Genomic DNA, 25,933 nt, shown 5'->3' on the forward strand with positions numbered 1-25,933 from the left:
CGCAGATGTTAAGGGTGGTAAATGCTGGCCCGTGGTGAATGAATGAGGTTGTGCTCTGGCTGGGTCAGTCCCAGTGAAAGCTGGGCTCTTTGGGTGCTTTCCTGCTTCACTCCCTATTTTCTGGAGCAGCTGAATTAAGTTTGTAGTTTGAGTGAGAAAATGTCTCCGTCCTCCCCACTTTCCCCGGGAGCAGTCTGCTGCAGCCTTAACGCTTTGGCTGCTTGTGCCCTCAATAATGATACAGCATTTGCCTGTGAAGCAAGAGAAGTTTTAATAGCCGTCCAAAAAATACCTTCATTGTTTACTTCTACTGGAATTTTAACCGGTCTAGCGTAACAAAGATAGACCGATACCCCGAACAGTGTTGTAACACAAAGAACTGCCAGCTCCCATCCAAACAGTCTTTCCCTTTGAATTGCAGTCATTTGAATATAGACTGAAATCGCATTAAGCTGCTTTAATGAAAAACAAATGTACTCCTTGGCTTGCTGCGTTTTGAGACGTTCGGGCACTTGGGGAGCGGTCTGGGCGGCGGAGGCGGCTGTCGGCACAGCGTGGCCGGGGCCAAGGCAGCCAGGTTTTTTGTTCTTTTCTGGAACTTCCTCCCTAAGGGCACCCCATGATGTCAGCGAGCCGGGAGCTCGCCGTGGCGCGCGCCGCTGGCAGCTCCCAGCCGGCCCCGGCCTCGGAGGCGCAGCCGGGAGCCGAAGGCGGCGAAGAGGCTGTTTTCTCGGCGCCGCGGGTCGCTCGGAGCCCTTCGTGGTCCTCCGCCAGCCCTTTAGGACCGAGCATCACCTGTTAGGGGTCAAACCCCTTCCCCGGGGAGCAAGTCTGACGGCAGCATGGTAGCCAGGGGGGGAATGGCACGATTTTGGAGTCTGGAGAGCCTTCAGATGGGTACGTGTGAGTAGAACATGCTCTCTCTCTTGCTATTTTTTACGGTGTTTTTAGATTGAACTGATAAACTGTGGCAGTCGGGGGGCCTGATTCTGATCACACTTGCACCGTGTCATCCACGGGAGCCTGCAGCCTTACACTGGTGACAAAGCTGCTGGGAGATCAGAATCGGTCCCGGGCTGTCTTTTAAGTTTTTGCATCCCGTTGGTGCGATCAGAAAAGCCCACCCCACCTCTGATATTTCTGTCTGTAAACAATAGAGGAATAGATGCAGAGTGCAAGCGACTTGATGTTCGCTTGAGTCTAACTATGGAGACAATGTAAGCTTGTTGATTTGGTGCAGAATAATGAAGAGTTATCGGTCCCCAAATTGCAGTCATTTTTCATCTGGAGCCAAATGAATTAGGTTATTTTGATGTGCCGTTGTTACTGGAACAAACCAACAGGCAGTACTGATAGTACAGTGGGGATGTATAAAGGATCACTGAGATTAATTTTTTTTTTTGGTGTTGCTTTATAACCTAAAAATTGATTTAATGAATTATTTATTTGCAGATTTTTTTAAATGAAGCAGTTTCAGTAAGTTTCACAAGATGTATTTTAAAAGTTTATCAGTGCGCAGGTTTGTGAGCCTGTAGGGGAAAAAAATCTTGTTTTTTTAAATACAGATTCTGCATCCTCCCTGGTTAGGCAGATTATATCATTAATGTGAGCATATATTTAAAATGCTGGGGAGTAGCAGAGAACAGTTGAATAGCCATGTTGTGTTACACCGAGACTATGCCATATTTTTCCACTTCTAAAGGAAAGAAAAATCTTCCAAGTTCTTCAGTGAATCTGTGCAGTAGCCAGCTTTGATCTCTCCTGCAAATTAATACCCAAATGACCAAAGATGCTAGCGATGGTGTGAGCGCCCGTAAGGAGGGGCTTGATGTGTTTCTCCCTAGAAGGTACATCACAGATAGGCAGCGGCGTGTGTAGCTGTGTAGGTGTGTGGAGTAAAGCGACTCTCGCCCATGCGGAGCCCAGAGCTCGGCAGGCAGGCGGTACCCAGGCTGGAGGCAGGGCAGAGAAGAGGCAGGATCAGAGCCCGGCTGCTCAGCCTTGCTGCTAGGTGGAAGTGGCAGGTTCAATAACTCTGCTTAAAAGTCTGTTCCCAGGCACTGCGGAGTGAGAGAGATGCTCTGTAGGCTGCACGGCAACTTATCTGGGACGCAGTAACCGTTAGAAAAGGAGTTCAGTGCCGGCAGCCCATTCTGAATTTTTTTAATTTTTTATTTTCTCTTGGATTTTTGAGCACTGTGTGATTCTTAGACTCTCTAGTTTTTCACAGCTTGGGCATGCCATAGGAATAAATCTTCAGGGATAAATTAACAAGGACCAGAGAACTGGGCCACTGGTTGTGAAATCTTCTTGATTACTAGCTCATCCCCTGATCTGTTTGAACATTACAGCTGGCTTTCAAAGGCAAACCTGCTCTGAAAGGGTCTAGCACTGAGCAGTGTGGACGTGAGTCTCTCAGTAGAACTTGGTCCCCGGTCCTCTTCACCTGCCAGTGTGGAGATGATCGCCGAAAGGATCTGCCACCCAGTGATGTACCCCAAGTGGGTTTTACACAGATTTACATGTGCATAGTGACAGTCACTTACATGATGTTTCTCTTGGTTTATGTGGCTGTGTAATAAGATGAAGCCCATCTTTGGTCTGGCCTCCATTTCTTTACAAAGCTGCCTCTTTGGTCAGAAAATGTACAGTTGCCAAACCAAGGATTTTTTCGGGCTTGGAGCAGGGGCTGCGGCGTGGGCTGCCCCCCCCTCTCACGGGTGGGTGGGCAGGGAGCTGTTGGGGTGTCACATCCCTGCGGGGGGATGTCATGACGGGATGGCACCCAGGCTGGGACTGACAGCGGCCCCCCTCTCACTGCTGGGGGGGCCATTGGACCTCCCTCATCTCCTGTGTGGGGAACATGGCATTGAGACCTCCCTCCTGATTCAGGTCGTTTGAGATGTCCTCTGGGTAAAAAAAAATAAGTAAATAATGGTTATAGTTCTGGTTTTCGCTCGCAAAAAGGAGAATTTCATCAGCTGCTAAATGAGAAAATTCTGAAGAAGAGTAAAAAGTATTTAATGGCAGGAAAGTGGTTTTCCTGAGAGCTCTGCTGCCCTCCGCTTCTGCTGTTACTGTTATATCCGTGACAACAAAGGCAACTTCTCAGAGATTCATCTTGCATTGTTTTATTCTGGAAATCAGAAAAAATGATGAAGCAAACAGCTGTTGCACCTTTGTTTTAGTTGCGGCAGATGGTGGGGCTGAACCTTCGGCCTTAGTGGACGACAATGGCAGTGAGGAAGACTACAGTTACGAGGAGCTCTGCCAAGCCACTCCCAGGTACCTGCAGCCCGGAGGGGAACAGCTAGCAATTAACGAGGTAACGTCCTGGGCTTTGCGTTGCTGTAATGGTGGCGGGTGTGTTTTCCACAGGTCTGAGGTTTCGTGTTAACGAGAGGTGCCACGGCAGTAGCCACCAGAGTGAAGAATCCGGCAGCCGTGGTGTCCTGTCTGTGGCAGGGCCCACGGGCAGACGCCAGGGGAAGAGCACGGTGACTAGTGCTTCCCTGGGACTGTAACTCGTTAGCCTGTGTAACTGCTCTAATTGTAGGACTCTAATTGTTCTCACTAATAAATACAGACATAGATTTCTGAAAATCCAGAATTTTAGTTCTATCCTGTATTAGGAATAATCGTGGGTGCTCTAGCGAGGTATTTTGATCTGTCAGTAATTTATAAACAGTTCATTGTTTATCTTTTGTCCCTCACAACCTCATTTTCTCCCCACCTCAGCTGATCAGCGATGGCAGCATTGTCTATGCAGAAGCTCTCTGGGACCATGTGACTATGGATGATCAAGAGCTGGGCTTCAAAGCTGGAGATGTCATTAGAGTTCTAGAAGCTTCCAACAAAGACTGGTGGTGGGGAAGAAACGAGGACAAGGAAGCCTGGTTTCCAGCTAGCTTTGTCAGGGTGAGTAACTCTCTTGCTTTTGCACCATTGTCACGTGAGATTCCTGGCAGAGCGCAACAGCAATAGTCGTGGCGTTACGTTTAAGTCAAGGGCCTGGTCCTCAGCATCTTTGTATCTGAACCTCAGTGGTGCAACCCCCAATGACTTCACAAGGAAAAAAGCAATAGAGAATCGCACCCCAAGATCCCTTAGCTCTTCTGACACCTTCTACAGTGGCTTCTTCCTTTCGTGACAAAAGGAATTTCTCGAGCAGAAATGAGGGCAGCAGAAAGCTCAGCCGGGAGCAGTCAGTGTATATGGAGAGGACATAGCAGTTTTCACGAGGGAGCAGGGAAAGCTATGCTGCAGGGATTTCTTGGTAAAACAGAGCTTAATTTATTATCACAACATCATGTAGGAATCTCGTTCACAGTCTGAACTCCCCAGTGGGAACTCAGCCAGATTATGACAGTATAACTCTTGAATGGTATAAAACTGACCTGTGTTTTAGAAATGAATTTAAAGTACTTTTTGAGATCCTGTAGTGAAGCTTGGGCCACACTGTATGAAGTACTACACAAAGTGCAAGAGATGGTTCCTGCCTTTGCCCTTCCCAGATCTCCAGCCAACATGGGCAATCAGACAAAAGTCAAAAAAGGAGGTGCTGTTATCCACGTTGTACAGATGGGGAACTGGGGCAGAGGGAAACTATTTAAAAGTATTTGAGTTGTCTACTTTTGTAATTCTTACCCATGTGCTGGCTTGGCCAAAATAACACATAAACTATTAGTAAGGGTCAGAAATAAGCTTAAGTCTGAAAAATACACAGGCAACACAACATGGTATCTCTCAGATATTGTGAGTAGAAAGCCATGTATTTAACCAGACAGAAATCTCAACACTGTATTTGAATATGCATTGGGTACAATGAGATAAATCCTGTTGTGGAACTCTCCCTCTAAGGTAAGAATGGGAACATTTCTGTAGCAAGGCCTCTCTTAATTGTAAGAAGTTTGTAACAGTTATATCACATTTTGTAAAAGTTTGCTGCTTTACTCTAGTTTGCTTTGTTTGTTCTGGCTGCAGCTGCGAGTTAATCAGGAAGAAGTGCCAGAAAATTGTAGTAGTATCCAGGATGAAGAACAAGATGCAGATATTAGCAAGCATCGTCAGAAAATAGCTGAAAACAAGGATCAGATGAGAACCAACGTTATACAGGAAATTATGAACACAGAACGAGTCTATATCAAGCATCTCAAGGACATCTGTGAGGTACATGCTTTAACCTGAGGGCATTCTGCTGACCTAATGTGAACAAAACATCCCATATAAGTCCAGAACCGGAGTGGTTTCTCATATCAAAATATTCCCAATACCACTTCTGAGACTGTCAGTCAGACCCTTCTTGTGTCCTCTTACAGCTTTCCTCTCTGCTGACTGCCACAAGGCATTACTTCCTTTTTTTTAAAAAAAAACATTCCACTTTTAACATGGAAAAAGTGCTTTGCTTATCTGACTGCTATTTCCATAATAATGAGATAAGGAAGTTCAGTTTATTTAGAACTTTTTACCACTTGGTTTAGATAGAAAACTTTCAGTAACTTTAATAAAACCAACTATAGTTCAGGGACAAAATTTTTTGAAAGTAACTTGCAAAGAGAATGTTTGCTGGGTGAGATTTTTTTTTTGTTTTCTCCAACAAAGAGATTTTTTCTGGATGCTTAGAAGCTATGAAGAAGTCTTTAAAGGTGTTTTAGAACTACCTTGCTTGTTTGAACCATAAAACGTGTGGGGGGGTTCTGCTTTTTGTTCAAGTTTTGTTGGAGGCCCACACTTGGGCAAGAAGCTTCTTGGTACTTTTCACTGAAGTTTGCCTCTTTTGACATGGACTGTGATGCATTTGACCTGTATTTGTGGTTAGCATCTGGAAGGGTGCTAAGCAACCTACCAAAATATTCTTTGTACCCTTAGTTTGCTAGGTTTCTGTCTGTATTTTTCATGTTGTCATCCTTTAGTCCACCACTCATCATTAAATTCTTTCATGAACAACAAAGTAGACAAGACAGCAGTGGTTGGGTTTTTTTTTAGATCAGACCTTTTTTATGCATTTTGAAGAAAGAGAGAAGGGAAAACAAGAAGACAAAAATTGGTTGCTAATTGGCTAATTTTAAAACATTAAATGTAAGTTTTGTCATTTAGATTCACTATTTACTTAAGCTAGTAAGCCTGACTGTGTGCGTAAAAGATCAGGGAGGAATTTGTACATGCAGCTATGTCGTTGCCGTGGTTAGCTGAGTTCTAGGACATGACTTTCATATTTTACTGACTTATTAATTCTTAGACTGATACTAATAATTAATTTTCTCTAATTCATATATTCTATACCTCTTTTTTTTAAATCTTGACATGCCTCCGAGTTTGCTACAAGAGCGCTAACACACATTTTCCAAGCAGAGAAGTGAGTGAATCTGTAGGGTGGTGCAAGCCGGACATAAGGCTGAAAATACACTCAAGTGAGACTAAGCCGGAAAAGCTACTGCGGATAGTAATCCAAATTTGCAAGCTGTGCACTAGAATGAATCACTAGGGCTGGTGCAGTCAGGATCATGAAGCTGGAGTATACCCAGAAAAACTTTATACATTCAAGAAGTGTCTGCAGTCCACATTATAAGAGCTGAACAGGAATTAGTTTTCCTTTTCAGAGTTATCCTCCTAATAGTAGTTAATGTGGTAGCTGACTTGCAGTGTAGCCACTGCACAGCTCTCAGAGCAGATGGCTGTGGAGGAGACAGGAATATTCATAACAGTGCCAGAAATATTCAGAGTTGCTTCCTGGTAAACCTCACCAGAGCAATTGCAAGGCTTTTTACAGCTGTCTGCTCCCAAAGCAATTTGGGGGAAACCTGCCTGAAAGCAGCCAAATGGAAGAGCCTGGCAGATAACCTGTATCATACCAGTTAACCTTCGCACTGATCCATACCCCGGTGCCATTACTGATACGAGAGTATGAGCACAGCAGCTATTCCTGGGTATTTAGCCCCTGCACTGTATCCTCCTCGCCACGCTCAGCTTTGTGGAAGAGGTACCTGAAGATGTGCTGGCTGTGTATTTTTCAGCCCTAAGAGGCCCCCCATCGTTTTAAAACTGGAGGACTCAGTTGTGTATCTACTTAACACTGGGTACGAATAAAGTGAGCTGGACCCCTGTGATGTTCCTACAAGTAAAGAGAAAAAAAACTGGAAAAGTTTTATGCGCAGTCTTGCCAATACTGTTACCTCCTGCCAATACCATATGGATTTTTACCAAACAGCAGCATTCTGAATGTGTTATAATATGTTCTTCATTTTGCTTCTCTGGCTTAGACTGTGCCCTATTTACGTACTGGTTAAGGAACCAGTACTTCAGCCCTGGTAGAAATTCTTTATATTAATTGTTTTAGGGTTTGTTCTTACCTGCATAGAGAAGAACTCTTATGGCAAAGAGAAATGGCTCTGAAAAAGTGCAGCAGCTAAAGTAGTAGCGTGCATGGGGTCTTACACCAGGCTCGCCTCCAGCTTGGCGGGTAATCATAACGAGGAGATGTGAATGGGCTTCACAAATTCTGCAGGTTTCTGGTTCCCTGATTCATTTATGGTAGTGTGAGACAGCAGTTGGACTGCAAGAATCAACGTGTAAACATTTCAGAGGCAAATCTGGAATTGCATGTCCGTGTGTGTGTGTCCGTGTGTCCACAGCTGGGAAACGACTCACCTGCCCATAGATCACAGCTCAAATGGGCTTGTTCAGGGTAGAGCCTGTTTTCACATGTTCAAACTAAAGAGGTTATTCATTTAATTTCCAGGGTTATATTCGGCAGTGTCGCAAACATACAGGAATGTTCACCACAGCTCAGTTAAGCACCATTTTTGGAAATATTGAAGATATTTACAAATTCCAAAGGAAGTTTCTGAAGGATCTGGAGAAACAGTACAACAAAGAGGAACCTCATCTAAGTGAAATAGGGTCATGTTTTCTTCAACATGTAGGTTGCAAAAGTTTGGTTTATTTATGAAATTAACAAAGTAGGACAAGAAAATGCTAAGTTACAATGTTAGGAGGGGATTTTAGCAACAAGGGCTTAATTAAAGAATTATTTAAATGCTTTTGATTTCTCCTCATCTTTAGCAAGCATGTAACTTTGTGCACAATTTTAAGTTTCCTTTTCAAAACTTTAGTGATCACAGATGAGCTGGACTATTTGCAGTGATCTCATATTGGGCATGCAAAAACTTCCTAAAGAAAATAAGGAAGGAAGGTGGTGGGGAAAGAGGCTGTGAGTTCATGATAGACACTTGCTAAGCCTATAGCTGTCTTCCCCAAAGAAAATTACTTCTTAAAGTGGATTTGATTATCCTGACTCAATGGAGGCCTCTATTTCTGGGTTCTTACAAAGAAAGTACATAGTGTTGACAGTTACAAAGTAGATTTCTGCATAGTTTCAAGGCTGATCAGCCTGGAAACAAGATAGGAAATGGATTAATTAATCTAATTAGTTATAATAGATGTTACAGAAATATCTTTCCTCCTTTATAGATAACTACTTTAAGCTTTGACTTTTTTTTTTTTTAATAGCAAGAAGGCTTTGCTATTTATTCAGAGTATTGTAACAATCATCCCAGTGCCTGCATTGAACTTTCCAAACTAATGAAACAGGGCAAATACCGTCACTTCTTTGAGGCCTGCCGCTTGCTCCAGCAGATGATTGACATTGCCATTGATGGTTTTCTTCTCACGCCCGTTCAGAAAATCTGCAAATACCCTCTGCAGCTTGCAGAATTGCTCAAATACACCACTCAGGAGCACAGGTAAGAGAATGAAAAAAACAAATCTTATAATAGTAGTAACACCTAATTACTCAAGCTTTCTGGGTGACACAATACTACAGCTTTTGAGATCAGGAACAAAACTCCCATTGACCACTATAGACAAGAGCTCCTTACTAGATACAAAAACAGTAGGTGAAAATGGAGCACAGGGGACTGACAGGGTGCAAGACAGAATGAGGAATAAGTGAAAGAGGGAGAAGAAAAGGAAGAAAGTGCTGAAATAGGATGCAGGGAGGGATGTGTAAATCAGTGAAAAAAAGCTGATGTGTCATTTCTTTGACGGAGAAGGAAATCCACAGAAAAAAGGGGGAAGCTGCATAAATGTTGTGAACACAAGAAAGGTAAAGAGGGCCTTAGAAAAAAAACCACAATCGGAGCAAGCTTGGAGGTAATGTTTTTTAGAAACTTACCTAGTAATAAACATTGCCTTTGTTTGCAATAAAGTCCAGATATTAGATTTTCAGCTGGGATAAATAAGAATTGAAGTTGCAGGTTATTAGCCTTTCTAGTATACACTTGAGATGATTAAATCTCTGACTAAATTAAGATTTTATCTCTAAATGTCTTCCTTTTTACCTTGTACAACTGCAAGAAAAATGTTCCATTGTGACCCCTGTCCTCAAAGTCCAAATACAGCCTGAGGCAATGCTTCCTCGGCCAAAGTCTGCACTTCTTTAACCTTGAGAAAACTCCCCTTGGAGACCACGGGATTTTTGCCAGGGGCGAAACGTAGGGGATGTCAAGTACTGTCATTCAGGTGTGAAATGCCTCTGTTCAGTTCTGTGGCTACCTGGGAAGTGCCGCAGTAACAATTACTACCGTGGGTATCTCTTTCGCTGCTACTAATTTTAGAAAGATTATTCTGTGAGCTATTAAACCAGCAGATGAAGTGACAGCAAGGTCTTGCCGCCTTCCACCCATACTACCTGTCTTTCTTTTCTGTGGCACGGCATCCAGAGATGCCTACAAGCACGGACAGGCGCCCAGTGCACAGAGATGCTCATAAACAGGCAGACCTACACCCACACGGAGCCTTGGTAAAGCTCAAGCCACCTGGTTTTTTTGGTAGCTTTTTGTTTTGTTTTCATAAAAAGTTTGAAGATCCAATGTGCACAGCCTGCCGCGAAGGCCACAGGTTATGCAGCAAGTGTGGAATAACGTACACACCAACACAGAAAGAAGGAACTGAGATAAGGAAGGGCAAGAGTAGCAGTGTGTATATCATGCGGTCACCCTGTGGGACATCTGCCTGACATTAGTAGGATCCTGTTATTGTTAATCTCACTTTTTGTATACAGTGTGGCAGAAAAGAGTTTCCATAGATATAAATAGAGGAGAGTAACTCGCAGATTTAGAAGGGAAGCGCATCCATCAGCAGCAGCCGATGAAAATAGGAACTGAGGCAGAAGCAGATAAAAAGGACAGCGAGGCTGACCCCTTTGCAGGAGTTATTTCTGGCTCATGCTGTTTTCTACCTCTGGCCCCCTTTTCTGCAAGAGGTGTTCTGATAAAGGAGGGAAGGCAGCTGCTCTGCTGGGACTCTAAGGCAAGAAACATGGGTCTCCTTCTCTCTTCTCAGAGACTCCATTTGTCAGCCATTTTGTCAGCATTGTGTCCTTTTATTCCCCTCTTTGGTTCCCATGTTCTTGGGTCCCTTGCTCACCTTGTTTGAGGTTGTTTTCAGTATTTTTTCTGCCCACATAGCATTCTCCATTTGCATTCATTGACCCAGCCACTGGGAACAAGAAGGACAAAATACAGTTGTTAATCATGATTAAAGGAATGCCCTTCCCAATAAAATCCCACTAAAATCTTGCTTAAAAACAAATACCTTTGCTGCAATGTAGGTATCACTGAGGTCAACAGGAGTTCTACCATTGTTTTCAATACAGACAGTGCTGCAATTTGTTAATCTACATCCACCTCCTTCCACCAGTTTAGTAATTTGCTCCTGGACAAAGCCTAGCAGTACAGCAGCACTGAATTGTACAGACTACTGTGTGACGTTCAGGATAGCTGAGAATCAGGTTTCTTTTACTTAAGTACCCTAAGTAGAGGGATAGATGCATAATGTGGGCTAATACTTCAAGCACTGTGTTACAATTTGTGATTGCATCATATCCATTGCATAAGTGATCTTTGAAACGTGCCTACATTTCACAGTGATTATAACAACATAAAAGCTGCATATGAGGCTATGAAGAATGTAGCGTGCCTGATCAATGAGCGAAAACGAAGACTAGAAAGCATAGACAAGATTGCACGTTGGCAAGTCTCTATCGTAGACTGGGAGGTAAGCGTCAGCCTGTCCCTTTCCTGAGCAAAGGTACTCTGTACAGTACTTCATGTCCTTTACAGGATACGTCTTTCTGCATAGTAGGTAGTTTATGGTGTCTACTATTCAGCTGGTCATTGCTCAGTTAAAAGTCCAGTTGCTTCATTGCAGTGATTCTGTTACTGATTACCTTGTTTATAAATCTGGAAGAGCAGCATGTATTAACATGGACACTTGTCTTTGAGCTGACACTGGATTGAGCTGACAGAATGGATTTTTTTGTAATGCTAGACCTATAGAATCTCCTTGGGATTTTTGGTAGTTCTGTCAGAACTTGAACCTGCTTCACTGACTTTAATGAGTTTCCTCCTGATTTATGTAGAAATAAAGTAGAGCAGAACCACATTCTGTAGGAGAGTGTCTACATTCTGTGACATTTTCAAATCTAATAATAAAAATACAAGAAATATGAATGAACTTGAGACTTGATTATAAAATGAGACTGGTTAGGCACACAGTAAGATCTTAAAATATTATTTACTTACTACATATATATATATATCTTCTTAGGGACCAGATGTGTTAGCCAGAAGCTCAGAACTGATCCACTCAGGAGAACTGACCAAAATATCAAAGCAAGGCAAAAGCCAGCAGAGGACTTTCTTCCTTTTTGACCATCAGCTTGTGTTCTGTAAGAAGGACTTACTGAGAAGGGACATCTTGTATTATAAGGATCGTATTGACATGGATGAGATGGAAATTGTGGACACTGAAGATGGCAGAGACAAAGACTTTAACATTAATGTCAAAAATGCTTTTAAGATACTAAACAGAGCCACAGAAGAGATTCATTTGTTCTGTGCAAAAAAACAGGAAGATAAAAAGAGATGGATGGAGGCATGCGAAAGTGAAAGGAGAAGAGTTCAGGAAGACAAGGAAATGGGTGAGTGGAAGGATTTCCTCTCTAAAAGGTGTTAAAAACAAAGGGGAATGTTCCTGCTTTTATGCTTCTTTATGCTTTGTGCAGATGGGCACTCTACCTTCTGGGACTGGTGTCTCTTTCTTACCCAACATGACCTTTAGCCATGTAAGTGAAGCCTATTCAGGTGTGTTTGCCCTGTCATTGTGGACCAAAGGTCCAGGGCAGTTAGCTATGACATCCATGTCACAGCATAATGCATGTAATTCTGGTGCATTACGGAGCAGAATAAGATATGAGATATGACAAGATGCAATTCACAAAGATAATAATAATAATAATAATAATAATAATAATAATAATAATAATAATTCCATTCAAAATCCTAGCACTTTTGTATGAATCATTGGCCCAAAACATCTGTTCGTAAAGGACATTTTATTATAAAGCCAAGCAGCAATAATTGTAGATCTATACTGTCCATGTCATATAATGGCACCTCCTGTGTCCAGGAGACCTGTGCAGTTGCATGGTATCATTAGTTACAGAGCCAATAATAGCACCACTGGGCAGTTTGCAGAGAAATGAAGCCTAACCTTGCATGAGAAGGGAAAAAGGTACCAAATCGTAGCATCAGCTTTAGACCCACAGCCTGTGGAACAGTCTAAGGACAGTGTCTTCTGTGTGAATGTACATTTGGGATTGTTATTTAGATTTTTGGTTTTGCATAGTTTCATGCTTCCTTTAAGATCAGTGACAAAAGCTCCAGCAAAATTTCAATGGCAAAACATACATGAAGAAGACAGCAACACTAATAAGAAAAATAAAACTCTTTTTAATATTCCTAAAGAAGTAATGAAAATACTAGTACATCCGTGTGTGTTGACTGCATGAGAACTTTTCCTTTTTATAACACTCTTCAGGCTTAGGCTTTGGATAACAGCCAGTTAAAATTGGAAGTGCAGTGAAGTGGATGATATAACTCAGAAATTATTAAAATTTAAACAAGATGCCAAATCTCATATTCCATGTTCACGTAAAACACCTGGTCAGAAGAATAGGAAAACAGGAATAACACTTAGATTACAAATGTAAATCTTTTGATCTTAGTGCCTTTCTCGTTTGGTACTGTTGTAAATATTTAAATAAGGCCTCCTCTGTATGTACTGTAGATAGTCTGTAAGCTGAAGAAAATACTTTCAAGTTTACCAATTCATACTCATAAACCAGTTTTAACTCTTCTCCATTGCAACAAGTGATGCAATTAACCCCAATCGTCTGGCGTCTAGAGTAAACAATGAAGCAGCTACAGCTAAACTTCCCTCAAACTTTCCAAACTTTTCAAAACCAACTCTTCGCCTGTGCTGAACATCATGGTGTGACATTTATGATCCTCTTGGGCACAACACTGATGGCTTTCACAAGTTGCTCTGTGTAGAGCTTGTTCAGTCACCTTATCCTCATGGGGACGGGTGGTGGCTGCCTTTCCTAATTCACCTAAACAGGACTCTAAAATAAAGTGGATACTGCAGAAGGGTGAAGGTGATCAGAAGGTAATAAAGCAATGCAGAGGATCTGATGATGAGTGTCCAAACAATCCCTCTTACAACAAAGTTACAGAAAGCCTCCACTCCACCATACGACAAGAACAGTAGTATAGTCATATGGAAGGACAATATGGAATAAATCACAGCTCCTGCACTATTGTGAGCAGGACTGAGCAAAAGAAGATAAAATGTGAACATTTTCTATTCCCTTCCTTTCTAAGGAGCATTTTTGAGCTCTTCATATCTGTATCTACCCCTCCTCCCGCAGTGGTTGCTTTATGGAGCACCGGGAGAGTACGTTGAGTGGGCTAAATGCTGTATGTCAGGATGCTTCCGAGGCTCACACTAGTGCTTGCCCCGTGCAGCAGCAGGTCTGTCTTGTGCAGGCAGTGGGGTGTTCCCATTCTTTCTAAGTGACACTGCTGCAGAAGTCCCCAAGCATGAGGAAACTGCAAAGGCATAGCAGCTACAGCCCTAAATGTCATTATTTATTCTACTGGCACCTCATGAAAATCAATGTATGATATTCAAAAGGGTAACCATTCAACAGTGGTGGCAGTGGCAGTGATAACGATGAGATTTGCTGTAATACCACTAACCCTTACTTAGCGCTGAGTCACAAATTCCTTTGGTGCTGAGCGCAAGGATTGCACGGGAGGGTCCATCACGCTTGCTGCTCTTCAGGCACTGTGCAATAACTGGTAGAAAATTCAGTATAACGGGAGACTGTGTATTTGATAATGGCACATAGGCACATGCAGTCTTTTCTGTCCATGTAACATGCAGCCTTCTGGAAACTTGCTTTTCAAATGTCGCAGCTCATTATTCTGATGTACCTGTTTTGGCACAGGTATCATGAACCACAGGAAAGATAGTTGACTTATAATAGCTAATGTCCATCTGGTCTTGTGAGTCACAGTGGCTTGGATGTTTTCTCCATTACCCAGAAGACTGCTTCTTTTCTAAAATTTCCTTTTTTTGGCATAATGGAACATTTCCTTTAGCCAAAACCAGTGGAAAGGCGCCAGTATTCTCAACCTCAGGTTTAAATTTATCTTGTTGATTTTGTAAGCTATCTTGCTGGAGTTCACACAAAGCCTCTAATCTAACCACTCAGAGAACAAATACATACTCTTCCAATTCAGAACTGCAAATGGCATTTTACTTCTATTTTCAAAGACACTTTGGTGCAAGTCACTGTCTCCCAAACCATATCTAGCTTTTCTTAGCTTTTATGAATATATGGGAAGAAAAGGCCACAGCCAGAAAATCCTTCTCCAAACCACTAATAGTAACCCTAAGAAAGTGGTCCGATCTCTGTTGATGAAATTGCTTCAATTTTTTTTAATCTGTTTCCTTGTTTCTATAAAGGAAAAAAACCCTGCAGAATAAAATAAACTTCTGCTACCGCAAAATTATGGCAAACTGCTGTTGTATTGTAAGTTAATAGGCTGATTTGTAATGACTTCTTCATAAGTTCAGGCTAAAAAAGTGAAGGGAATTTTAAAAGTATAGAGAAGTGCACAAGATGCAAAATGGAACCAAACCAGACGCTTCATTCTGACTTTGAATCGCAACTTCTGTGCTCTTTATGTGCATGTGAGTGAAATGAGTGACAGCATGTGCACCCTGTTGTCTCCTTGTGCAAATATAACATATCCATGTATCTCATCTGTCTTGCACCCAGGGAGAGGAAACTGGAGTGTCTGTACATAGGCTCCAGACGACACCAGTCACTGGTGTCACCTTTCATAGTAGATGTCTGGTATCTCTGTACTCAGCACAGGTCAGTCATACACCTGCCACATGGTAGTAAATAGCACAGGGTTGACCACATACTATAGCATCATGTCCATCATACAAGTATGCAAACAAGTACATGAGACACCGGAGTGAGAGATCCAGCCCCAGTCTGATGAAGCCACAACCACATCACAGCCTGCTTCAGTGTCTGATGGATTATGTGATACTGTCTCCTCCAAGCGGAGGGAAAGATACCCCAATTTGTACTACAGCAATACCAGTGACTTCAGTTTGTTACCCCAAGTTAGCTCAGAGTGAGAGAAAAAAGAAACAGATTCTGCATTTGTGATCTATTACTTGGTGGCTTGTAGCTTTCAGAAGTGTTAATTTACACTTTTTTTTAAGCTCTTGTTATCTGGACTTATCTATAAAAAGAACTTTTTGAGGGTTAGTTCCCCAGTGATTGCCAGTAGGAACTGGAAAGCAGTTTTTCCCAGTAATCTACAGGCAAATTAATGTTCCTATTGTTATCCCAGTGAAAAGCGGTCTTTAAATTCATATGACAAAGTAAAACATACTTCTAAAAACTTCAGGTATGTTACTATTAAGATTTACTAAAAATTGTTTAAAATATATTTGGTTTAATTTAATGTAATCAAGTATTAGATACAGTATTTTTATACCAGTGCCCTAATTTACACTTTGACATAGGAATGGAAATCTCAGAAAACCAGAAGAAACAAGCCATGCAGAATGCCCGTAAGTCAAGGCATGGAAAAATTAAAGGTGAGTGTTCAGAATTGCTTTACATTCTTACTGTGTTCCAGTGTTCTTTATGTTAGGAAATAACACAATCTGGCTATGGTTGAGTTCTTCAGTCTTTTAAAAAAACTTAATGGTTTACATGGAGTTCAAATAATTTCCATTAACCTGTATTTTAATATCAAATTCCAATGCCTTTGTAAACTGTTTACTAAATCAGCTCCCCAGTCTCCTTCAGACAGGCAAGTCAGTGTTCTCTTTATTAGAAAAGAAACTCAAGAGGTAAGGCAAATGGTTTATTTAAGGATGTAAGAAGTCCGCGCAGAGATTAAATTAGAAATGGGGGTTACTGATTCCTTCCTTTGCTTTTACTCAAACACCTTGTTCTTATTTAGCAATTCTATGCTTTGTTAAAATATCTTAAAGTACTTTTTGCAAGCCATGTGTTGCTGTATTTATCATAATACACTCAAAATGGCTTCCTTCTGTCCTAGACTAGAAGGAAGGATGGACTAGAAATGTGTTTCTCTGGAAACAGCTTTTTTATTCCTTTTCTCTCTCAGAAAATGTGTTGTGATTTTGTCCTTTTCTGTCTTAAAGCCAGATCTCTAGTGTGTTGAGAGAATAAATTGAAGTGGGACCAGTTTAAGTCTGAATTTAGGAGTGAAGGAGTTGACGTTAGGTAGTCCTCTGCTCCCTGGGATTCATATTATTAAAGCATTTTCTCTTTATCAATCACTAGATACCTATAAAACCTGTCCAGATTTTCAGGGGAGTGGCTGAAAATTGTGATCAGGAGATTCTGTTCAGAATGCACAAAGGTCAAAGTCTGAGAACATTAGCCTGGAAAAATATTTTCCAAATCGAAGAAATAACATTTTTGTTGGTGGCAATATTTTACCCAGCCTTATTCTGAGTGTTGACTGAAGTACAAGTATCTACAGTGTTAAGTCATTCCTTTGAAATACCAGAATTTACTTGTGCAAACAATATAGCCAGGCTATGTGAAACTGCCGCTTATTTTTGGTAATTCTGTAATGTTATTTTTACTGTTATTATTCTCCTCTTAAGCCAAACCAATGCAGCAATTAAAAGTCTAATACCAGAAAAGGTAACCTTCAGTAGTGCTTCCATTCAAGATCATGGCAAAATTCATACTGGCTTTATGGACCATTGAATTTGTCCCATGGTCCTGTGCTTAAATTTTCTCAGAAGATTTCATGATCTGACTCATACGCTTCCTTAAACTGTTCCTTTTGCAGGTGTAAGCTATAATGGGTGTCCTGTGCCTCCTCCACACCAAAGCCTGCATCCTATTCATCAGCGCCACATCACTGTGCCTACCAGCATCCCGCAGCAGCAGGTTTTTGCCCTGGCAGAACCCAAGCGGAAGCCATCCCTCTTCTGGCATACCTTCAACAAACTCACCCCCTTTAAAAAGTGAGAGGCCAAGGACCGGGGAAGGACATCGGCATGGAGGGAGACTTACTCCAAAGAAGGACCTTGGAGACACGGCTAAGCTTATTTGAGCTCAGTGAATCTCCAGTTTTGGAGGGAAAACCTCGGGGTCCTTGAGCCAGAAATACAACCTTTGTCTAGAAGAAGAATGAAGGTCCTCAAGACTGCTCTGAAGTCAATGTTGCCAAGTGTCAGCATTGCTGATGAAGAGCAGTCTCCCTTCTGACAAAGACAACTTGCTGTTACTCTGAAGCAGCTGTATTTGATCTCTGTTTGTCTTAGTTATGTTGAAGTAGCGATGGAATCATGCAGGTCATTGTAACATTTCATTTTTCTTACCCTTATATCGATGGCCAAATTTAGGGTAGGGAGGAATTTTTCCTTAGGGGTATATCACCAAGGAATCTTAGGAGAGTTTTCTCCTTCCTTTTGGAGCACTGAGCAGAGACCACCCATTAAAATCAGGTGGAGACATCCCATGGGATTAGCCAGCTGTTGCAGAATTTGGTGGACACTAATCCTTCCTGTCTTTTTCTATTAAATTGCCAAATGGCAGGAGAACATCCCGCAAGGCCTTACCATATTCCAGATTGGAACAGGGAAATTTTATTCTGTCATATAGAAACATGAACAGAGTGTGAAATGGACTATAAAGATATGTGCATTTATTGCACACAAGTGGAAACGAGGAGCCCAGGGCATCTCAGATTGATTACTTTCAGTCACAGCAATATACTGCATGCATGTATGCTCTTCAGTATAGAGCTTTTATATCACTTTCTGTGCACTTCTTCACCTAGGAGATGCTTCTTTATATTTCCAATATGCTTATTTCTCTGTGTAAAATGTATTTTTTAATTTTCTAACTGAGATAATGTGAATGTACAAAGGCAGAGTTGAGACAGTACGTGCTGACTGCTGACTGCTGGCTATGTTACATAGTTCTCACACTTTGTATTCATATAGCTTGACTTAGAAGATGGATGAATGGTAATGTAAATATATTGAGGCGGTCTGGATCCATGCTTCTTATACACAGTCAATTGGCAATGGGTTTTGACCAATTATTTCTTCACAAAGAAAAAGAAATCCTCACTGGAAGGGATAGAGGAATTGAGTGGACCGGAGATGGATTTTTGTCTCAGAGTCGTCAGTCGGTATGGGAAGGAGAAGAACTTGACTCGATTAAGGTCAGCTCTGGCCAGCATATGCAATACGTGATTTGCGCTGGTACGATTTGCCTATGACATTAAGTTGATTTGGGAGAATAACTTTTAAAAAGCCACCAGGAAGAAACAGGATCTTGATATTTGCAGCACTGATCATTTCTGCTTGATAGCTCTCATTAAGGTTGACAAAAGACTGCTGGTAATATGAAAGGAAAGAAAGACTCCATATGTTTCAGAACTGATTTGCTATGAATGTCTTTACAATACTTTATCCTATGCTGCTGATTAGGGGCATTATCTGATGATAAGGATAGATCCAAGGATATTCTTTGACAATGGACACAATCAGCTTTGTCATGAATATGTAATATATGAAGAACAAACAAGGGGCTAGAGGCCAGGAATCTCAACAACAATGTAAAAAAGCCTTATTTTAAACATGTATTTGTTCCTACTACTGTTACCTCTATATTTTTGTTTATCGTCAGTGTTGTGATGCCCACTAGTCGCTAGATTTTGTGACTTGATAATTTTGTGGCAACTTCTGCAAAGCCCAGGTTTGTGGTTTTGATTTTAAATGACATCTTTTGACAACTGTACATTTCAAATGCCTTGTGTATATAGTTCAGCAATAATGCAAAGTCTGGTGATGCTCAGCTGAATTGTTCAGTGCAGTGAACTTCATTGCTTGTGCTTTCCCATAGCAATGAAAGATGACCTGAAACAGTTAAGAACTGGAAATATGCACTGACATTTTCAATGATCCAGCTTAAAGAAAATGCACAGAAAAGTTAGTGAAAAAAGCTGGCTGGGTTATATTTTTCTTTTGATGTTTAAAACAAGCCATTTCTATTCAGATTTTTAAAAAGATAATTCTAAATGCTCTATTTAAACACAAGGAGCAGACTTCCAAATGCAGGCATGGATGCATGCCCTTCCCCTTAAATGAGTAATGCTTTTGTGTTTATTACATACCCATTTTTGTGGGTACTTGCCATGTTCAGGCCTGCAAACCAAAGTAATGCACATACTGTGGAAGTGGAGACAATGTTTTTTCATAATCACATTTTGAAAGACTTGTTCTAGATGCAAAAAAAATGTCTGAAGTTGGATTGCAGTGCTCACCCGGAAACTTTCCCAGCTGGACCTGAAGACATTATGAGATCCACACTTAATTGCATATGTGTCTTTGCTAAAACCTACTTCCTTCCAGGGCTCAGTTCTGTAGAGTGCTGGAAAAAAAAGGAGGTTTTGGGATGTATCTTCCTGACATGTCAGTACGCGTGAAGGCTTTTCCCACATAGTAGTGCTGGTGCCTTAGCCCTAAAAATGGACAGAAATGTTTGCATATGGTTTTGAATGCAGCAGTTTTTTTCTCAAGAAGTGAATTTCAGAGAGATAAAAAGCAAATGTTTCATGGTGCAGATTACTCAGGACAGTTTTACGTATAGTACCCTACATATAGACATGGTTGTTTTATAATATTCTCTGTGTCTTTCTTTGCAATCTGACCTTGCAACAGATTAAGATAAAATATAACAAGACAGGCCAAATTTGGACTACACCATAATCTTTTAAACAAATTATAGTTAAATGGAAACAAACAATTACATTATCCAACAATTAAGACAAATACTTACTTGGGGTTCAGCCTGATTTAGAGTCTGTGGGAAAAAGAGTTGCAACTAAAGTGTGAAAGTTTGCACTCTAGCAACTCTTGCCCTGATCCTCCTTCTGGTAACAAAACTTATATATGATCAGAAAGGTGTGACGGCAACATCTGTTCTTTTCCTCTCACTTTTGCATGTCTCTAGGGCATGCAAGTTCTAGGGCAACTACTAAGCACATTTGTGCCTCGTTTAGATAAAGCACAGCCAGAGCCTTCCTGATGGCCTGCTGAGCAGATAACCTCAGACTTTATGCATGAGATGCAGTAAAATATAGTTGTCCTCAAATGTGTTCCCACTGAGTTAGGAAAATGCCAAACCATAATTGCATCTAACTCAGAGCATTTGATGTATAAAATAATAAGATTGTTTTACAAGTGGCTCTTGCCATGCTAAATTTCACATTGAGTTTTAGTGGTCAGTGTAATAACGGAGTTCAAAGACAGACTACTCAAATGTTCCACTTTTTAGTTGTCTTTTGAAAATAATTATAACAGAGTTTTGGAGCCAAAGGTCTTTAGCCATAACTAACACAGTACCTTTCTTTGACTGCCTTTCTGCTTTTTTTCTCTATGTGTGGCATTTGTATGTAGGAGATGCCTTCTGACTGCGCTCTAATTTAAAACTATTTGTTGTAAATACTAGGGATGACTTGCATATATATTTTATTTTGACAAGTGTTTTGTAACATTTTATCTTACGTACATTGCTTTGTGCATCTTACCATCTGTGTGCTGTTACACATGTTGTAAATGAAGTGTCCTGGCTACAGAGCAGATGAATTGGCTGTTGACGGCTAAAGTACAATTTAGAGGACTGCAGTAGCTTGATGTGCATGTGTTCTGAAGTAATTGCATTACAAGGTTTATTTACTCTTGGAACATTGTTTGTCAAATGAATCTATTTTCTGGAAATAAGTACAAACTTACATTCCCATTATTTTTCTCTTATTGTACGTTTGAATTAAATAATGTACAAAGCTGAAGTTCCTCAGCTGTGTCTTATAAAACTTTATTGTGCAGTTTTAAAATTGTTGTGGATTTTTTAAATTGCCTACAAAATATCCTCTGTGATGCAAAAATGTACCAACTGTCATATTTATTATTTTAAAGCAAAAAATGTCACACCCTCCTCTCTTGGTTTTCCAGTAACAGCTACAGTACTTCTCAGCACAAGTTTGTTTTAACAACTACTAAACCTGATTCTGGGCTTGAAGTCTTCATCGTTCAGGCAAAACCCATCCTTGTTACTGTCCCAGCCATATGCATCTGCGATCACTGTGCTTTAACTTGTCCTGACAGACAGCTCCCACAGTACCCCTTGGAAGTAAATGCAAATGCAGCTTCTGTATTAATAAAGCTCTGGCTGACAGAGGATGGTGACTTAAGTACTGTAGTTTAGATAAGGATTAAATTTTATTTTTTTTGGAACAAAAGCAAAACCTTTTGAAAGGGTTCACCCAAAAGGCGTGTTCTGTAAATGTCTGTGAACAGGCTTACCTGCCTGCTTGTTAGAGCAATGGGCAATGCTGCTGGAGATTCAGCTTACTGCTCTGATTCAGGGAAGTTTTTCGTTTCTTGTTATTCTGACCGAGCAAGGGACCACATCTGAAAGGCATGCGTGTGTCCTTCCTGCTCAAGGCTGTGTCAAAAATTATGTTTCGCTGAGACACATTATCTTTAACAAAATAACATACTTTGCTGAAATCTTTTCATCAAAAATGCTTCGGCAAGTTCAAATGCTGGCAGAATAGCTGGGTTTGCCAGTTCTTTCCCCCTCCTTCCAATGTGCAAGCTCTTATCTCTATTTCTTCGTTCACCTCAAAGCTGAGCGTTTCCCAGGCCTCCCAAGTGCTGCTGCTGCAGCAGGATGTGTGTGGAGTGCTCCAATATCAAAGTGAAAGGCAGAGTCTGAGCACTTAGTGCGGTAGATCAGATGACCAAAAAACATACCTTGAGCAAACACTGGAGTAGGACGTTGTGATAAATAGGTTTTCTAAGAAGCGGGCAATTCATCTGGCCACGGTGAGCTCATTTGTGCATTTTATTTCATGCTTTGGCAGTCAGGTGAAATCCTGTAGATCATTCTATATTGTCAGCTTGTAAGTTCTTTGAGAGATGATCTATCAGGTAGAGCTTTTAGGTTGTGCAGAAATGACACTGCTTCTCTTGTTTTTTTTTTTTTGTTTTGGGTTTTTTTTTTCCAGGCTACATGATCTGTGCTTGGTAACGGAGACAAGGATTCAGGCCTTTTTATGTTAACAGTACCAAAGGAGAAATGAAAAAGTCAGCAATGGAAAACCGCACATCATGTAGCCTGTAAGGAAAGCACACAATTATTTAGTGTGTTTCTGTATATTTTTCAAAATTCAGTTATTCCAACTAGCTAGAGAACATGTAATTGTGAGAATATGTCAAAACTGTATAAACTGTCAGCACAACATGTTTTTTTTTATCTTAGTTCTGTGTTAGGTTTAGTTCACTGCAGTCAGAACCGACTTCTGGTGGTCCAGGTGAGTACCTAGGGCTGAGAACTCACATACTGCCACCATTAGGTATTTAGGCTCTGGTTTCAAAAAACAGATGTGTGTGTTTATACACACATATACACACCCACACTCGCACCTCCTTCATAGACTCCATATGGCATCTCCAGATAATGTCTCTGCTGGCACCTACAGCAGGTTGCACCAGACAAGTGATCCACACCCATCACACCCTCCCTCTGTTTGTGTTACACCTTACATTTCTGTTGTGCATCTTGGTGGGGGGTGACACCTGGGCAAGGTTGTACCCAAGTCATTTTAATGTTTTGAGCATGCAGAATGGGCCACCAGCAATGATGGACAAACCACACCACAGACAAGGGAAGGTTGGAAGGTGTCTGCGTCCCTGGAGTCTGGTGTCAGCAAAGTTCAGAAGGGTAAATCTGAGAGGGCAGAGGTTAGCAGAGCAATGAGTACCACTGTCCTTCAAGGGCTGAGTTCCACTCAGAAGAGAAATACAAGATGATGTGGGATTTATCCATTGTTTCCCCTAGTGATTTTTGGAAAGCTGAAACTGCTTCGGGGGAAGGGGAAGCTCCAGGTGCTCCTGAGGGACTTTGCTGGCAGAAGCAGACACATGCCAAATTCCTTTGTTTCTGGCACATAGGAAATAAGAAGGCAGAATATATATACACCGAAGTGAGCTGTCAGTAGGCAGATTCCCTAGGTGCAGTTAACCTTGCCCCCCCCCATGAGCATACCCCAGACTTTGGAGATAGCGACTCATGAAGGACTGAAAAAGCGTCTAGAAGGTCCTCTGCTATTACGGTTGGGTATATCTTCTTTTATTAACCATCCATCTCATGGTCATTACCGCCATATTCGGCTCCTAACAAAGGCAATTGGCACAGCAATCAATCTAAACCCCCCTGCATCTCCTGCCCTTCAGATGCAACGTTTTTTAAGAACGAACTTTTGCTACTGTGTAATTATTTGCAAGGCATTATTCTGTGATGAGACGAGGCACGTGTGAAAGCAGCTGACGGTCATGTTTGTCTTTAAGGCCATTCCTACAGCAGTTCTCTTGGTTCTTTGCTAAAAAAGCATCAAACCGGATTAACTGCAGAGTCCATCAAGGCAGATGTAACTAATGAATTATGTCATTCTCACCTGAGGATTGGGATAGACAGACTGTGAGTGTTGTAAAATTCACGTGCTGCCCCTAGTGCTGTCCCCCCCCAGAGCCACCAGCTCTCCCAGCACCCTACAGCCAGGAAAGTTCGTCAATAAATCCAGGTTTTCTGCATGGCAGGACAGATCACTGAGGGCACGGCACTAAGCTGGCAGGGTGGGCTACTTTTTAATAACTCAAACTTTGGAAGCGTGAGATGAGGCTGAGGCTATAAGCAACCTTGGAAAACTTCAGATGGTGCCTAACAGGTACAGAGAAAAGGATTGTTTGTCATGGCTCAAATTTCTTCTTAATTAGCACAGCAGCGAAGCTAATTTGGCTACAGAAGTTCATTCAAGTAGAGCAGCTAATTGGTGCACATTGTCCTTCCTATTCCTCAGAGCACGGCAGATACAATGTCCCAGATACAAACCGAGGCATCTAAGGCTTGCAATATTTTCCTAATACCACAGGGGGGTGGTGAAGACCTTAGTGAAAACTATGCATTGCTCATCTGTGCTGAGGATGCATTATTTGACACGCAGGCCACACATGTCATATCTTTGCAGGAGGGGAACCCCCTCAGACACAGTGTTTTCAGTCACTTGCACCAAGAGGGGTGAATTAAGGCCAGTTCCTATAACACATTAACTCCTGTTACTATTGGTTTTATCCTTCACTGTTCACGATCAGCATTTAAGGAGTTGACGATACGCTCAGTTGCTTTATTTCCACTAGTCCTTAGATAGCAGCAGTTTCAGTAGTTTCAAGAAGACACATTTAAGTATCGTTATGGTTTCTTCAAATTTAGTTGCCAATAATATGCACGATAGCTTTGATTGATGCTTGAATGGCTACATGGGGAGCCTGCTAATTACACATGAAAAGCTCTCTTTGGCATTCAATTTATTTACTTTAATTGCACCTTCTTACTTCTTTTCCATAATATTTGTAATGCCACTTTCACAACATTGTTATTTTTAATTTCTATAGCCTTTTGTCCCTAATTGTATTGTAAATTGCTTGATACAGAAACTAACTTTATTACATGTTTTTGCAGCACAATAATGGTATCCGACATGCCTTCCATCCTACAAACCAACCAAGCTGTCAAAGGCTAACATTTGTGTAATGTATTTGTATAATGGAACATGCAAATCAAAGCCTTATTAATCCATTTTAACAATTTTATTTCACGTAACAGTGGTAAAAGCCAAAGTACAAAGTGCTTCAGCTTAATATTGGAATAAATAGGAAGATTCCAGTTTAAACCTCTGTTTTAATTATTGAACAGCTCTCAAAATTAAATCACTGACCTTTGAGAATTTAGTGACCAAACAAGTGTTTGTCCTCAAGGCACATATTTGAAGTGTGCATTCCTGTGTACAGGAAGCTTTTATACTCTGGTTAAGGATGCCCAAGAACACCGCAAGTACACAGTGAATGAGGTAAGACCAAAGATCCTATATATGTGATGGTGGTAATGATGATGATGACGATATTGATGTTGTCAGCTTGTGGAGAGGAGTGCATGTATGGGGACGAAACTCTCTCTTCCTTAGGCAAGAAATACTCCCTTAGACAACTGGGAATGGGGTTTTCTGTCAGTGGACAAGGACTGTCAGACTTCTCCGTGGGGTGCATCATATCCTAACAGCATCATACAGAGCACTTCTTCCTTCTGCACTCCTCTGGAGTCCTTTGACTAAGGCAGCAAATGTTTATATAGCTCAGAAGTAGCAAATGTTTAATTTATTTTCAACTTTCTTTAGTGCCTATCAGAAGCAGCAGACAAAGTAGGATTTTGCTGGTGCATGTTGAAACATCTCTCTGGAGACTATTGGCAAAGGCATCCTAAATCACATTCCCAATAACTGTTGCAAAATGGGGAACTTTCCTGAAGACAGAACAAAAACATTAAGGAACGTGTCCCAAAATTAAGGTCTTCCTCTACAAATTAAGTTAAAAGAATATT

The 25,933-nt window shown here is 41.2% G+C and overlaps 1 protein-coding gene across 5 annotated transcripts in view; it reads left to right on the plus strand.

Moving 5' to 3' along the window:
* Positions 1-21,332, plus strand: part of SPATA13 (spermatogenesis associated 13) — a 161,621-nt gene extending 140,289 nt beyond the window's left edge. For 4 of the 5 annotated variants that reach the window (XM_069808138.1, XM_069808135.1, XM_069808137.1 and 1 more), the window contains 9 exons: positions 3,189-3,325; positions 3,739-3,918; positions 4,984-5,169; positions 7,739-7,918; positions 8,509-8,741; positions 10,926-11,055; positions 11,608-11,980; positions 15,958-16,032; positions 17,271-21,332. In XM_069808138.1, the coding sequence (XP_069664239.1) occupies positions 3,189-3,325; positions 3,739-3,918; positions 4,984-5,169; positions 7,739-7,918; positions 8,509-8,741; positions 10,926-11,055; positions 11,608-11,980; positions 15,958-16,032; positions 17,271-17,452 (1,676 nt within the window). In that variant the 3' untranslated portion in view covers positions 17,453-21,332. Of the gene's footprint in view, positions 1-644; positions 898-3,188; positions 3,326-3,738; positions 3,919-4,983; positions 5,170-7,738; positions 7,919-8,508; positions 8,742-10,925; positions 11,056-11,607; positions 11,981-15,957; positions 16,033-17,270 lie in introns of those variants that run through there. The other variant, XM_069808139.1, reaches the window with a different exon arrangement.
* The last annotated feature ends 4,601 nt before the right edge of the window (positions 21,333-25,933 follow it).

This window comes from Haliaeetus albicilla, chromosome 20, assembly GCF_947461875.1.
Source record: "Haliaeetus albicilla chromosome 20, bHalAlb1.1, whole genome shotgun sequence".
NCBI lineage: Eukaryota > Metazoa > Chordata > Aves > Accipitriformes > Accipitridae > Haliaeetus > Haliaeetus albicilla.